The sequence below is a fragment of the Oreochromis aureus genome, unplaced genomic scaffold (assembly GCF_013358895.1).
Source record: "Oreochromis aureus strain Israel breed Guangdong unplaced genomic scaffold, ZZ_aureus HiC_scaffold_102, whole genome shotgun sequence".
Classification (NCBI taxonomy): domain Eukaryota; kingdom Metazoa; phylum Chordata; class Actinopteri; order Cichliformes; family Cichlidae; genus Oreochromis; species Oreochromis aureus.
The window spans coordinates 46,944-63,352 of NW_024108719.1; the positions used below are offsets into that span (position 1 = coordinate 46,944).

The 16,409-nt window shown below is 40.7% G+C and overlaps 1 protein-coding gene across 1 annotated transcript; it reads right to left on the reverse strand.

The window, feature by feature from the left end:
- Positions 1–10,892: 10,892 nt before the first annotated feature.
- On the reverse strand, positions 10,893–13,413 carry LOC116335984 (major histocompatibility complex class I-related gene protein-like). The gene is made up of 4 exons (XM_039607606.1): positions 13,265–13,413; positions 12,847–13,123; positions 12,359–12,460; positions 10,893–11,931 (listed from the first exon to the last, which is right to left on the reverse strand). Exons 1-4 carry the CDS (start codon positions 13,289–13,291, stop codon positions 11,882–11,884), a joined length of 456 nt encoding a protein of 151 aa, XP_039463540.1. The 5' UTR covers positions 13,292–13,413; the 3' UTR covers positions 10,893–11,881.
- Between the last annotated feature and the right edge of the window lie 2,996 nt (positions 13,414–16,409).

Below are 16,409 nucleotides of genomic sequence, written 5' to 3' on the forward strand. Positions count from 1 at the left end.
CAGTCTCTTCCAGGTTGAAACCAGGGATTGGATCCTGATAAAAGTGCTCCAGAGGAAAAACTGGTCCTCCCGAGGTGGGAAGGACCCTACCAAGTCCTCCTGGCCACACCAACAGCCTGCAAAATTGCTGAACGCCCCTCCTGGATCCACCAAAGCCACACGAAGAAGGTCGAACTACTCCAGGATTCATCGACGTCAGCCTAAAGTGAGCAACAGCCTAGATTCCAGTCCTCCCTAACCTCCGGTGTTAAGCTCGGTGGGGAGTAGGGTGATCAGTGGCAACACTTGGGATCCCACTCCTCTGGCTGAGGTCTACTCACCAGGGGCCCTGGGAGTGACAAGGGTCGAGAAGAAACTCACTCACAAAACAAAGAAGATCTAAAGACACCAAAAGTGCTGCAATGACACTTGTCATCACAGTACTATGTACACTCTTGTGGTTGGTGGCCATCAAGAGCCAGGTGAATGGATTCAACCCCTGTAACGAAACGGCCGCAACACAGGTCAAAACCACAGCAGACCTGTACCTGTGTTACAACCAAACGAGCTTCTCGTCAACAGTATGGATTCCCTGAACTCATTCCATATCGGAGGATACTTAGGGAGCCAGTGGCCTGGATATGACTGGTACCTGTCAAGCTCAGATGCCACCAACCCAGGCTGGGACACAGTCTTCACCTATACTGGAAACGACTGGACACCAACGCCAACACAAGGATCTGCTAGAAATTTGTCTAAACAGCTGAATCTGACTAAGACAAACACACATCTGGTGGTCAACTTCCACACAACAAGCCACCCACTACTGGAAAACCCACCTAAATCACAGAAGAGGACCTATGTGGTTCCACAGACGTCATCATCACACACTGGAACATTGGCGGGCAGCTCTAACTGCTACCACCTAACCTTGTTCATAAGAGTGGAAAAGACCCCCACCATTTCTTATCTATATGTAACAACCTCACCAGGAATGAAGAAAGCAACGCCAATACGACCACCGTCACAAGCAGCGGCCCCGCCTTGACCAAAGGGCCACTCTCAACATCTATGACCGCAGTAGTCATAGCTGGACCAGAACTGGAAGCCGACGACTGGTTTAAAATTACCACAGGCATTTCAGGACATTCCAATAACTGGCTATTGCTGGCAGAACAGGCAGCTCGAGATGCCAACGATGACTGTATGGTCTGCCTAGGGCCACGACCAACACTAAGAGTAGTGCCTGCGCCGATTGAAGAACAATGCCTGGTAGAGGTCATGAACTCCACTAACATAGAAGACATCAACTGCACGAAGTGGGATAAGATCTTTCCTTTAACAGGACCGGAGAAGAGAAAACCTATATTTGCACGAGACGTTACAGCGACCAATCACACCTGTATCAACATGACCGACCAGGTGAGCGATAGGCACGCTGCACGACTCAAGCTGCCTGACTCTCACAGACGTGGACCCCCTATTCAACCCAGTGAGCAGAGCTGACATCTGGTGGTGGTGTGGAGATCCACAAATCTACGATCGACTGCCCAGGAATAAGACCGGAATGTGTGGCCTGATATCTCTCCTACTACCAGTTCAGGTTATAAAACTTTCAGTGATTGACATCACCATGAATGCTGAACGACAATGGTTTGCAAGCCGGAAGAAAAGATCGGCTCCAGCCCCAGCGCAGCCTGAGCCCGACCCAACGTACATAGACGCCATAGGAGTCCCCAGAGGAGTACCAGATGAATACAAACTAGTGGACCAGGTGGCTGCTGGTTTCGAGTCATCAGTATGCTGGTGGTGCACTATCAACAAAAACGTGGACAGAATAAACTATGTTCACTATAACGTGCAGCGATTAGGCAATCTGACCATGTCCGGACTCACGCAGTAGCTGAGCAACTGAGAGCCACATCCCTAATGTCGTTCCAGAATAGGGTCGCACTGGACATGCTCCTGAGTGAAAAGAATGGGGTATGTTCAATGTTTGGAGAACAATGCTGCACATTCATACCCAACAATACAGCGGCGGATGGAAGCCTCACCAGAGCCCTGGAGGGTTTAAAGACCCTAAATGAAAAAATGAAAGAACATTCGGGAGTCGACACTTCGATGTGGGACAGCTGGATGGATATGTTCGGGAAGTACCGTACTCTGGTGTCATCAATTCTAGTGTCCATGGCTGTATTTGCAGCAATACTCACTCTATGTGGATGTTGTTGTATTCCCTGCATTAGAGCATTAATCAACAGACTCATAGCAACTGCCATCACACCACATGTTACGTTTCACCAAGAGACGATGATGTTGCTTACACATCAGGACCGAGACACAGACTTTGAAGAAGAAGACAATTTTAATTATTGTCAACAAAGTGGAAACAAACCTAAATGTTGATCATATCAATTTTACTAAATGATACTCTGGTTGAAAATGTATACACAAGTGACTAGAAGTTGAAATATGTAAAAATATTTGAACAACAGCAGGGAATGTTAAGAGATTTTGTTTAATGTTTTATTAAATAACATGCTTTCCTAAATAGGTTTGCGAATGTACAATGATGTTCATATATTTTATACTACATGTATCTTGTCACTACACATGCACGTGAGCCTTGCTGACTTCTAAGAAAATGACTGGCATAAGGAGGTTGCCACAGGAAACCTCACCTTTGCTGAGTTTGCTGAGTCTGCCGTTGGGAACAGGAACCAACTGGCTTCTGTTTCCCTTAAGATAGGCTTGACCAGTTCCTTACTGACAGTTGAACGTATATGTTTTATGCTTTGTAAGGAGTGGTATGTTATCTCTTCCTACATGTGTCTGTGACGCAAACATGCTTGAGTATAAATAAAGCTGACTGCAAAGCCTCGGGGTGAGTATCACCCGATCACTCACCCGTGCGCACGTAGTTCTCTGAACAAACTGACTGTTTTGTATTCCTTCAATGTGTTTTATAATGTCTTACCACTGACAGTTTGCAATGACCATTGCACAAATGGCTTCTTCTTGCTGTGGGGTAAAAAGGGGCCCTCTTCCGCCTCCGCGAGGTTGTCTGACAATCCTATGTGGTGCAGAGTGGACTTTTCGTGAATTAGCAAATACAGTACAATGACATGTGATGTGTCTGAGATGGCACAGTACAGTACAGTGAATTACTGTTTGCATACCTGTTTTCCTACGGAATGTTTGAATGATTGAACTGACAGTAGTTCTTCCAATATTGGGTTGCACCTTGACCAGCCTCCTCCATGGTGAGGCCGTGATTGACAACATGGTCCACAATTGTAGCCCTTATTTCATTAGGAATCCGCCTATATCTGCCTCTTCTCCCTCTTCCCTTCCCTTCCTCCCCGCATCCTCACCCCTCTTCCACGGTGCTGACCTTCCATTTTGTGTCACAGAAGTGTAGAAATGGTACACACTAGCTCCTGCGCAGTTTATATATGCTTGCCAATTGGGGATTCACAGGATTCATCCATAATTGACAGTGGACAAGTTGTTTGTCATTGTAACAACTGAACTTTCACACGCCTCCTCATGAGTGACAGCTGTAATTCACCTGAGATCAATTGTTCAATTTCGGACCCATTTCCAGGAAAAATGATACAGAAAGGTATAGGATTTGTTTGACAGATGGCCAATATTTGGCATGTGATAACTAGTTCAACAATTTTGTGTGTGATGACTCAAGCAATGGATGTATGACTATTAGTTTTATTGGGAACGACTATTCAGCATCCATAGGTATGATTACTTTGACTGACATGACATAAGCAAATGGGAATGTCAGGAAGCAGCAGGGAAATGTATGGAAGCAACTGATTCATGTCCAAGATCATTTGCAGTTTGTTCAGAGAGGGGAGAAATTGCTACTATGATGTGCACAAATGACTGAGTGTTGTGGAGGTTGAACTAATAGTTATGAGAATTTCAATTCTGATCTGAGAAACGCACCAAAGCGACTGAGAAAAACTGTAATATGATTCACTTGAGGTTAATTTTACAATTTTTTTGTAATTGAAATCGAGGGGTATTGTGACAAAAAAAAGACCCAGAGGCCCACACCAAAGGTATTAAAACCAACATTTTCATGGATAAGGAAGCCTAACAAGGTAACAAAGAGAGGAGAAACAAATTGGATGACAACTTATTGTTTTTAGTGTATTTTATAGCTGATTTAATTCACGGGTCAAAACCGACCCGTTAACATAAGAGATGATAACAAAAAGCTAACACAAGAGGAAGGTTAATCTTCTTGTGCACGCTGAAGATAAACCATACTGCATATAGTATTTCATTACTTTTGGCTTGCTTCAGTTATCTACCATTTGTGTTCCATTTTAAGTCATGTTACTGATTTGTTAGTCATTATTCTTTATGAATTGATAATAGAATTGTTTCATTGGATTCGTGAATGCCAGTGTGACAAAGGTAAGCTTATCCAGGATCATCTCAAGGAACTTAAAAATTTAATGTAAAACCCTTACATCATTATCAAGACTTGAAAACACTCAATTGATCGTATATGTTAAAAACAGCTTTTAACAGGAAGAAACCTCCAGCAGAGAACATTAGACAACAGATGTTGAAGATGGAGCTGCCACCAGAAGGAAAATGAAAATTGATGTAGTGAAAGAGGACATGCAAAGGGTTGATATTAAAATAAATAACTTCTCTGTAAAAATGATTCATAACCATTGCAGGATCCAGTCTTAGCTAGGGATGGGTATCGTTTAGGTTTTATCCGATACCGGTGCCAAACCGGTACTTTTGAAACGGTGACGGTGCTTAAACGGTGCTCAAACCGGTCCTTAAAGAATGGAGAACACAAAAATTGGTCCAAAAACCTCTCATGTTTAGCTGTTTTTTTGTAAAAAGATAACAATGTCAGCCTTTTCTGCAGCTGTAGGGCATATATGGTATCACTCTTGGCTGGAAGCAGTGGTTAAACAATGGAAAAAACACAAAATTGGTCCAAAAACCTCTCATGTTTAGCTGTTTTCCACTTTTTCTTTGGTCATTTTAGCCTTTTTGGCCAGGGTGAAGGGAGTACCTGCCGTCAAACAAGAAGACAGCCGCATGTAACTACGACGGTGTTTGCTAGTTCATCTTACATGCATTAATGTAATAACGTGGTTAGCCTACTCAACGTAAATTACACACAAACAACATTAAGCTACTCACGCAGAGAAGAACAGCTGCTGCTGCCATCATCATCCTCATCATTTCTGCTACACTGGCAGGGCTAGGGGCCAGGACTCTACTCTTCGGGTTTTTGGGGATGTTGCTAACTCCGGTTCGATAACAGGCACCACACCCGCAGTAGATGTGCTCGGTGAGGTCTCGCAGCAAGCTATCAAACACGGCGCATTTCTCGGCTTTTAAAAACGCTATGCGTCGCCAGGTGTTTCATCGGATTCGAGGTGTTACCTCCTTTGACAGTATCACAGTATCAGCTTAAAGCACTTGTTGCAGGCTGCTGAGTTTGCATCTTTTGCTGCGAAGTACAGCCAGACTTTTGACCGCTTCGCCTTTTTAATCTGTAGCTCTGCTCTAAAAGAACGTACGTACCTGGGCCCGCCTACTATCCTCGGAAACGTAAAATGATTGGCTAGAATTGGCTCAGGAAAAAAAAAAAGCACCGAAATAATACCGTTTATGTCAGAACCGGTGCCATCATGGAAACGGACACCGGTACCCATCCCTAGTCTTAGCCCAGTTGGTCCTGATCAGTGTTTTGTCCAGTTTGGTGGTGATGTACCTGTTCGCACCAAAGAGCTGAAACACACAGTCGTACCTCTGCCAGTCTTCAGGTGTGACTGATGAAAGTTTCAGATCAATATTCAGCTGGAAGGTCCCATCATTGTTGGGGAGGATCTCTCCAGGATCCACACCTTCATGGAGCTCTTCTCCATCTTTCCTCCAGAACATCAAATCTCTGTCAGGGTAGAAACCTGTAATTTAAAGATAAGGAATCAAATAACAAAGAAAACTGAACCATTTATGCTTTTAAGCCAAAATGTGTCTGAGGTTTTTAAAGCTGAGTATGGAAACAGAATAACCGCACGAGGAGGAGATCGAGGATGAGCAAATAAGACGAAAGAAGTAATTGCTCCAATTGCAAAGTCAAATTGCTGCCCAAACTGCATGAGCTACTGTGTCTAAGTCCAAAGGATCTGATGTACAGAGGATTTCAGTCAACGTTTTGTAGCATGAGTCCACTATGTATTTATTATACGATCAAGATCAAGTCGAAATAAAGCTTGCCAAATTTGTATTAAGGGAAAGGAAAGCAGCTTTGCTACTTCTGTGGCTATTGTTAATTCTGGTTCTTCAACTCAAATAAAAATAATCAACCTCAGAAGCTAAGTACGGTATATTGTTTACAGTGTGAAGAGGCTCATAAATAGATTTTTCTAAAATTAAAGGAAAACCACATAGAGAAAAGCTTTAGCTTTTAACAAAACAAACATATATATCCTTTGAATGTATAAATGTTACATTGATTATGCCAGTTTTTTCAGTGATGTGATAAATAAAGGTTATGCAGAGAGAGTGCCGGAGCACCAACTGAAAGGAGAAAGGAGAAAAGTGTGCTACATCCCACACAATGGTATGTACAATCCCAAAAAGCAAACTTTGATAGTATTTGTGGTATTTGATTGTGGTGCAAGTTTGAAAGGGGTTTCATTCAAGGGTGAGCTGCTCCGGGGATCAGATTTGATGAATTCCTCGTTTGGAAACATTATAAGCCTTACACCTATAGCAGTGATGGCTCAGAGAGTGAGAGAGAGAGAGAGAGAGAGAGAGAGAGAGAGAGAGAGAGAGAGAGATAGATAGATAGATAGATAGATAGATAGATAGATAGATAGATAGATTTCAAACATATTTCAAACATGCAAATATAACTGAAATAACAATCTATATACAACTTCTTTTCCTGTGGTGGAAAAATGGTGACCTGACACAATAGCTTTTTTAATACAGAATGGTTGTCCATTTGTTTGGTACAATATCATCACATAGCTGTGTTTTCAGCAGAAGTGATAGATACCATCACGCACATTTTTTTTTTTTTTTTTTTTTTTTTTTTGTGGATGACTGCTTAAAGTCTCTGCCATCAGAGGCAGGGGTCATTGCCTTAGTGAAAGACCTGATAGCTGTATGCCAGGGTTTCAATTAGAGAAATAGATTAGCAACAGCAGGTAAGTGCTGGAATCCACTGATGTGGATAAAAAGCCAAAGAGGTAAAAGAGCTGGATCTTGATAGAGGAAGTCTTCCTGTTGAGAGAACCTTGGGACTGCAGTGGTGTCAAGAAAGAGACAGTTTCAGGTTTAAGATGGCAGTCCAGGAGAGGCCATTCACAGATGGGGTATATTGACAGTCACAAGCTCTGTATGTGATGCTTTTGGATTCTTGGTGCCCTTCGTTTTAACAGCTAGGTTGATGCTGCAAAGCTTGTGTATACTGAATTATAGTTGGGATGATGAAATTCAACAAGTCTACCAGATGCAGTGGACTAGGTGGTTACAAGACCTAGAAAAACCCAGCACATTTAGAGTGGCAAGATGTTTTAAATCTAAAACATCTCATAAGTTCCAGTTACATGATTTTTCTGATGCTTGTGAAGATGGTTATGGCACAGTTTCATACCCGAGACTACAAAATGATAAGGAAAAGATCCATCTATCTTTTGTTTTAGGGAAGTCATGAGTTGCTCCTTTAAAGCTTCTTCATTGATACAAAGCAGAACCCTGCTGATGTGACATCTCGTGGTGTGAAAGTTGAGCATCTTCTCTCATGTAACAAATGGACACAACCCAGACTTCTGCTACAGGTGGATTAAAGAATATGTACCATTGTTGCAAGAATGACCCTGGTGGTCTGACAAGTTTATGTATTCATAATGTTGCAGCCCTGTCATTACTGTCATTACATTAGAAGAATCAGTGCCATGCCCATATGCTTTTATCTGCACCTGCTCTATTTTGACTCTGAAAAAAAATAAAATAGGTAGATGTCTGTGCTGTCAGACCAAGATGCATGTACACAAACATTCCAACCACTCACAAAGAGACACACTCAAACAAAAAAAAAATACTTTAACTATTCTTTAGCCTGTCTGTGAAGGTTCTCAGTCATCCAGGTCATCATAGTCTAAGGCTATGCACAAACTTGGAGTAATCAGGACCCTACACCACCGGGCAGAACATATTCCCTTAAAGCCTGAAGGGAAAAACGAAGGAACACACACATGTCAAGGAAGCACTCAAAACATGCGATTATCTTAATTGGGTGTTTATAAAGTCAGCAAAGAGGCACAGAAAAGAAGATCAGACACCAGTGAGGGAGGATAAGACGCAACAACATTGTCAGCCGGTGTATCAGAGAAACTCAGGAGAGTTTTCTCCAAGCACGACATCCCGGTGCACTTCAGACCCAGCAACACACTCAGACAGAAACTGGTTCACCCGAAAGACAAAACTCCAAAACACAAACTTAACAATGTGGTGTATGTCTCAGTTCCTAAAATGCACATGAACAAGAAAGGAGGCTTCAAGTGGAGCTATAATCAAAACGGCCATGGTGAGAGGTGGCCTCTTTTTCGGTTATTTTGTTGTTTCACTTATTTAAGATGATCAGACTTTGTGCTCTTCACTGTTTCTGTGTGTGACTGAAGGTATGATATCTTGTCACATTGCAGAGAGCCACTAAATATACTGCTCAAAAAACTAAACTTAAACTTCAATAACTCAATGTAACTCCAAGTGTTCCTTTTATATTTTTGAGCAGTATATATAACATGGCATCTGAGATCAGAAAACATGGCAGTAGCTGGGCTAAAACAACACTGTTTTATAATTTAGTTGTTCTTAGGAAAGTGATATTATCCAAAATTCTGTTCGATTCAGTTCAAATATGATTATTAAGGTTCTAGTAAAAGTGACATAAGACTCTACAGCAGGTGTGTATGATCAAATATGAAGCATGTACAATGATATGTGTACTTTTGAATACTTACAAATGTGTGTACCCAAACCTGAACAAATAATGATAATTAACACACACATAAGTTTAGCTTGACAAATCTCATCCCTGACACTTAAAAAAAAACCCTGTGCATAAAAATGTCTATGAATATTCATGGCATAGTTTTCGCTAACTTACAGACCATGCCAGTGCACAGATCACCTGATTATATCACCTGATTCATTTGAGCTTGGAAGGGACGACAAATATAAGCTGCATTGAAGTGCTAATGGATATTGGATTTCCCCTGAATACCTGTGTGTTTTGGGGTTTTTTTTGTAAAACAATTGCCCTTAGTGTCAGGCTCAGGAGAGACTCAAAGGCAGACCGTCTCAAAAGGTTCACAATTTATTAACAATTGACACCGGGTGCGAATATATACAAGTGGGGGGGGAGGTCACGGGAAGGTGGGTCTCCAGGGACACAGGCACAGGGAAGGAACACACGGGCTATGTACAATCTCTCCCGGACGCTCAGGCTAGCTCGTACTCCGGCTAAAGCTCACCAAATGGCGATCCTCAGGCTGGCGAGAAGTCTGACACAGGAAAGGAGAATAGGTAAGCAGCGGCACGAGTGAAACTCAGAGAAAGCTTGATTAGTAATGACACTAACAAGTGTTACACAATAATCCAGCGACGAGGCGCCTCCAGCCACCTCCTTAAGTCCCGAGCCAGAGTGGAGATTGTTTGCAGGTGCGAGAGCCAGGGGCGGGAGCTCACAGAGAACTCCGCCCCGGTGGTGTGGAGAGGGAAGAGAGAAGGGACAAAAGAGACAAAAACACTTGTAGCCAGACCGGGCTAGCCGGGGAGGCACAGGGCCATGACACTTAGAGCTCATCACTTCTCAACTAGATCACATTAAGCTTTTAAATTTAATATTTGATAAAGGGGATCATAGCAGGTCGTTAGTCTGCTCTCATAGGAGAATGGTGACATGAACATTAATGTGCCAGATACTTCAGAGGATGAGCGACAGTGATGTCTGTTCTCTCATCTAAACACTGACTGGTTTACCAGCACAAGAATGTCCACCCTGTAACAGCAGCTTTTTTAAACATATATTAACTTCCATATACTACTGTGTAGTGTATCTAATTGGTAAACGTACCTGCTCAAGTTGAAGGGGTGACGACTTATTGTATTTATTTAGAAAATGAAACATTCATTCCATTTGTCTTGATGCATGCTTAAAAAATCCAGGTCAGAAAATCCCAGGGAGTTGATTCTGTTCATCTGGACGTAGCGTTCTCAGGGAGAAACATTTCATCACTCATCCAAGTGACTTCTTCACTTGACTGCAGGTTTCCCCAACCTTTAAAGCAGCATAACAACCTTTGATCCTGGCATTTTACCATTCACAGAGTTTGGGAATGGCTGCAATCATTTATCTGTGATTATGACAGTTTGAAAAAAATAATTGTGGCTTATTGTTAGGCAATTATGCAAGTTTCGGTTGTTATTAAACTTTACTATTTATAAGTTTGGGGAAATCTGCAGTCAGCTGAGACTGAAGAAGTCACTTGGACGAGTGATGAAACGTTTCTCCAACTGAGAATGTTATGTCCAGATGAACAGAATCAGCTGTTTGCTTTATTTGAAAAAACAAACAAACATAAGAATACAGATAAAAGCCACTTATGCAGATACACATTTATAAATCATTTTATGTGTTCCTATGCATGTGGACTGGAGCACACATTTATGAGTACTGCTTTTAAACGTTTTAAATGTCTAAAAGCAACTTAAAGAAGTCCAAACTATTTTAATTAAAATAAAATATAGAATTAAAATGAAAAAAACACAAATAAATATATAAAATTAATAGGAACAAAATCTAATTGTAATGTTTCAACCAATTGTTGCCAAGTCCTTGTTCATAGGGGGTCATGTGATTCAGTGCATCTTCAATCTGGAGAATTTGCCAATTGAGCAAGTGAAAATTCTCCAGATCCAAGATGCACTGTCTAAAGACAAGTTCCTTTATCTCACTGAAATGTTACTCTGCAGCTGATTGTGTCTTATTTCAAAACATGGTAGGTGTGTTTTATCATGATTCATATAATACTGATGATGGTTTTTCTGGCTAATCGTTAGGCTAACACACTTACCTCTCATCTTTTCTTTCCTCACAAAACCGATAGATCCACCACTTCTTTGAAGTGTCTTCTGTCTATTTTGGTTCCTGCAACTGGTCCATCGGGTTATTATCTCCCCAGAAACACTTCCCTTGTGCTTTTGGAAATCTGTTTTTTCCTATTTCTGTTTTGTTTTTTCCTATTTCCGTTGTAACTGTATGTTTTTGATCTTAGGACATAGCCCAGGGGTGGTCAAGATCAAGATCATGTGACCTCACAAATCAAATCCAGCAAAATAAGGGCAAGTCATTTTCATAGAACTATATAATGAAATAATAAAATGACAAAATTTTATTTCCAAATGAGAGTCTGTTGCTTTCATCCTTCAGATATGTTGGTATCATTTGGAAAATACCACATGCTTTGTACATTTCCAATTTCTCAATAAAACTACACACTTCAGTTCTAACAAACGGTCATCATCACATACATATCCATCAATAAAGTTAGTTTTGCTTTGTAGAAGACTTGTGATACCGCTGCATCGATACCATGACTACATACTGAAGCAAAATAAAATCACAAATGCATGAAATGTACACACAGGAGCTGCATACAGATGTCTGACCATGCACTAATTTACAACAAGTGCAGCAGAATGTGATCATTAACTGTGCCTAATTGATTCACTGGTGTTTTTAACATATGTATTTGAAACACTGAGGTGACAGCAGCAACTGGAGGAAAGTCATACAGAGAGCGGAGTGAAGAACTTCTTAGGACAGTCAGCTTTGTGGATTTAGTCTCTCAGACTGCTCAGAGCCATCGTCAGGAGCTGGAAGATCAAAAGCATACAGTTTACACATAATTTAGCCTTTTCAAGGGTGTAATTTGTAGTGATTATTGAATACATGGCCCTTGCTTCCCAGCTATGAAAGTGAGAGGGAGATCAGTGCTGTTCAAGTGATCAGATCATGTGCAACAAAAAAGAACAAGTCTGTACTTTGTTTTCAATTAAATAATGCATATTATATCTCTAATAAATGTTCTACATTACTTACAGGATGCAGAACATTTGGCTGAAACAAACTAAAATAAACCATATCTGTTGTAATTTGTTTTTAATTCGTTGTTTCTTGATTATGCAAATATTTTGTGTCAATTTCCTTTTTAATTTGATTATTTTCTTCTCACCTCATCATTCTACTGCCCTATAATCATTTTACTTGACATGAATTTGAACTAAACTTTAGATTTCTCACATTTTTTATTTATGTAGGTCAAGAATGTCACAGCTGTGACGATGGTGAAAGCTAGAACAATCACTGCAGCACCGATGAAGGTTCCCATGTCAGTGGGCTTTTCTGTTGAACAAAATATGACAAAACTTATAATACTGAACAAAAATGTGTGCAGTTACTAAAGAATAAGTGGAGAGAAAATCAAGGACCTGATAGTTGATGAGTCTGACATCTCTGAATGTCACACAAAGCCATCAAAACATCATTACTTAAGCATTAGTTACGCGTCTTGTGCACTCTAAAGTAATGATACACTATAATGCAAATGGTACTTCATTACTTTAACCCAGTATGAGATCCCAATTTGACTTATGCTATACTTGTAAAGAATTGTCTTTATTGATCAACATGAATGGCATTTAGGAATTAAATTTGACAACTAAACTGTTTAGTTAACAACTTCATAATATCAAACTGCAGTTTTCAAACCCTGCAGGATCCAGTCTTACCCCAGTTGGTCCTGATCGCTGTTTTGTCCAGTTTGGTGATGATGTCCTCGTTCACACTAGAGAACTGAAACACACAGTCGTACCTCTGCCAGTCTTCAGGTGTGACTGATGAAAGTTTCAAATCAACACTCAACTGGAAGGTCCCATCATTGTTGGGGAGGATCTCTCCCGGATCCACACCTTCATGGATCTTCTCTCCATCTTTCCTCCAGAACATCATACCTCTGTCAGGATAGAAACCTGTAGCGTGGCAGCTGACTGCAGAGGAGGGAGTCTTCTGGAGGAGAGACACAGAAGGAAGAACTGGAGAGAGACTGGCAGTTGTCACATTCTTTTTTGAATTTTATTTAACTTTTAAAGCAAGAAATCCATATTAATTTTCTATTCTATTATGTTTCATCAGATTCTGTAATCCTACCTGCTGCCTGCAGAAAACTCCTGCCATACTGCAAATACTCCTTTAAAAACTCAGGGCACCGATGACCTAAAAAGTTTTTGTTTAATTTTAATCGATCTTTTTGAGCATCCCATCTCAGTTTGGTGAGGACAGCCTGTGGTTTTGGAGTGATCCATGTCAGTGTCTGCAGGTCTAGTGTTAGAAAATCTTCTCCATCATAACTGTACAGATTGAACCCATTAATCTCACCAGTCTCATCATTCCACTCACAGCCATTCATCCTCTGCATGATATGAACACCTGAAAAGAGAGAAAGTAACAGTAACTGTGGTAAAGCAGTAAGATGTCAGCACAGCATAGTGAAACTGCACCTTTGGGACAAGTCAACATTACAAAAGTAACAAGTGAAACAAATCAGTACCTTCAGTTTGGTTGAAACGTTGCCTCAAAGTCTCAATGGTAGTCTTGAAGAAGTCATGACTGTCCAGAGATTGCAAACTATACCACTCCAGGTGCCAAGGATGATCCTCAAAGAATTTAATCCAGTCTTTCTTTAGCTCTGCTCCTCTTTCACTGTTGAAGTCACCTATCTTAACTTCATCAACAAATGCACCAGCCACAAATTCTGGGATACTCTGGACTCAGTAGCGGTTTTAGATACGGGCGACACGGGCGGTTGCCTGGGGCGGCATCGTGGCGGGGGGCGGCATCACGGGCATCGGCAAAAAAAAAAAAATGCTCGTACTCATGCTGCCCCAACGTCAGCCAGTGCATATTGGGAATGGCACAGACACCGATCGGTTTTCTATCACCCATTTGCTGGGAGTAAGGGCGCCCTCCGTTTGCGAGGTGCGCCTGCTGCTCTGTGCACAGGGGGAGGAGAGGGCGGGGTGGCGGGGATTCACTGTCTGGCTGGAACAGCATCTAATAACCAACTCGCAAAATAAAACAAAATAAAGACAAAACAACAACACGAAAATTCTATACGCGAAAAGTGAGCGCGAGAGCCCTCGGTGTGCCTGCTCACTGCTGAAGTCAAAGTAAACTTTATTGTCATCTCCGCTACATACAGTCCGGTATATAGAGAGACGAGGCTCCAGTTACAGCAGTGCAAGTAAACAAACAATATATGTAAGAAGAGTAAGAAAATAAATATACACTTTAAGACTCGGGGTAAAGGGATCAATAACAATTTTAAATTTACACTTTGATGATTTAAAGTCTCACACACAACCCGTCGAAAGGGGAGAGGGGGGGGGGGGCTGCTGCTTCCAAATAGAGCACATTTCCTTCATAATGTTGTAAATCCAAGCCCATTATGTATTCATGATTTGAATACTGGGTTGTGTGAAATCTCAGAAATAAACGCTAGACAAAGTGAATCTGTGAACTAAGTTGTAGGTCCATTAGGTTATGTTGTGGTGATCCTCGGGTTGGGGGATTTGTGTTCATACTAGAGTGCAACATTAAAACCAATGGAGGAGGGACAAGAAAAGTTCAAAGCCATCAGGTGCTCAGTTTAGAACAAATAGAAGAAGCCAGAGGGAGTGTTCGCCCAGGGCGCCAAACAGGCTAGGACCGCCACTGTCTGGACTCCAGAGGTTTCAGTGGAGAAAAACTTCAGGGAGTGTTTTACTGTAAAATTGGCAGGACAAAATCAGATGACATTTGTATTATATACTTTCTGTACCATTTAAGAAGGTTAAATAAAAACTAAAACTTGGTTCAGATTCATCATTTTAATTAATTAAATTAACACCTTTAAATCTCAATCTTGAGAGAGAGAATGGCCATTCAACAGGGCACTGATAGTAGTGTCTGAAGATGAACAGCACAGTCAATTTTAAATACAGTAAAGCAGATGTAACCAGATGTACCCTTGACCTTCTCCAGAAAATGAGAGATGTTGTAACCGTATCTGCTATTACAGTGATTGCCCCTTGTCTCTTCCACCCATCCTCAAGGACACAGAACAAAAGACTTCACACCTCTTGAATTTGCCCCGACTGGGTGTCACCAACTTTCTCAGAGTTGTAACTGTGTGTGTGCAATAAAGTTAAAGCTGAATGCTCTTTCATATGTGCACCTTTTAAATGACCCAAAAGTGATATTGCTAAAACATGTAATGAACACATAAAAGAGAAGAAACATTTTCATCACATTGTGTAAGTTAAAAGGATAAAATAGAAAATAAAAGATCAAGTAACCTGCTTTTAGAATAAGTTAACTATTTTTATTGTAAATAAGCTAACTGTGTGTATAATGTTCTGTACTGATTTAATAACACTCTGCAGTGCTTTCCTTTCAGCTACAGTCCAGTTTGTGAAAAACAAGGATGTCACAAGACAGGATACTTTGAACAAAACCGAACCGTAAAAGCATAGCCACAGCTGCTGATCTAAAATTTCTCTTCTATATGCTTAAATATCTCCCTGTGTCTTTTTGACAAGTTAGATGTTGTTAGTAGTCCATGTCAGGCGTAAAATGGTGACAGCTCATAGCAAAACTAAAAGACCAAGTCTCTTACAATGCAATTTGCTGTAAGTCAAGAGAAATATTTTTGAATAAAAACTTAAATACACTTTAAATAAAATATCTTACCTGGAGATGCAGCATGAGAACAGAGGAGTAATATGAGCACACACTTCATCTTTTTTTTCCCATTTTCACATTCATTAAAACAAGAAAAACAACAGACAAAAAACAACTGCAAGTGGTTGCGTGACTTGTTCAAGTTCTGTTTTCTGTTAGGCTGGGGCGAAGTTGTCTGAGTCAGAAGAAATTAAACATTAAACCGACTGTGTGCCTCCAACAGTCTCTCTGTTTTTACCATGGCATGCACACTGGATTCCACCTGAAAGCATAACAAACAAGACAGGACACAAACTCTGGTTTCAGATACTTTAGAGAGATTTATTTTTTTTTTATAAATACTACTTCTGCTGCTTCAATTGAGTTGCAAAAGTCAGCTTGGTTAATAAGAAAAAGAAATAAAACTGCAAAAATATAAAACATTATTATTTAGTAAAACTACATCCCCTATCTACTGCAGGTTTCAGGCAACTGAGTTACAAGTACTTATGCAAATAAATAATTTAATATGTTTTATTTCTTATAATTATAGCATCAAACTCGAAACCTGCACTGAAATTAGACTGTTTAAATG

Bases quoted from the DNA above. Each gene is read 5' to 3' on its own strand.
- LOC116335984 (XM_039607606.1), bottom strand. From the start codon at position 13,291: ATGGCAGGAGTTTTCTGCAGGCAGCAG. The intron at 13,124-13,264 runs GTAGGATTACAG...TCTCTCCTCCAG, and splicing joins GAGTTTTCTGCAGGCAGCAG to AAGACTCCCTCCTCTGCAGT. The intron at 11,932-12,358 runs GTGAGAAATCTA...TTGATCTTCCAG, and splicing joins GACCTACATAAATAAAAAAT to CTCCTGACGATGGCTCTGAG.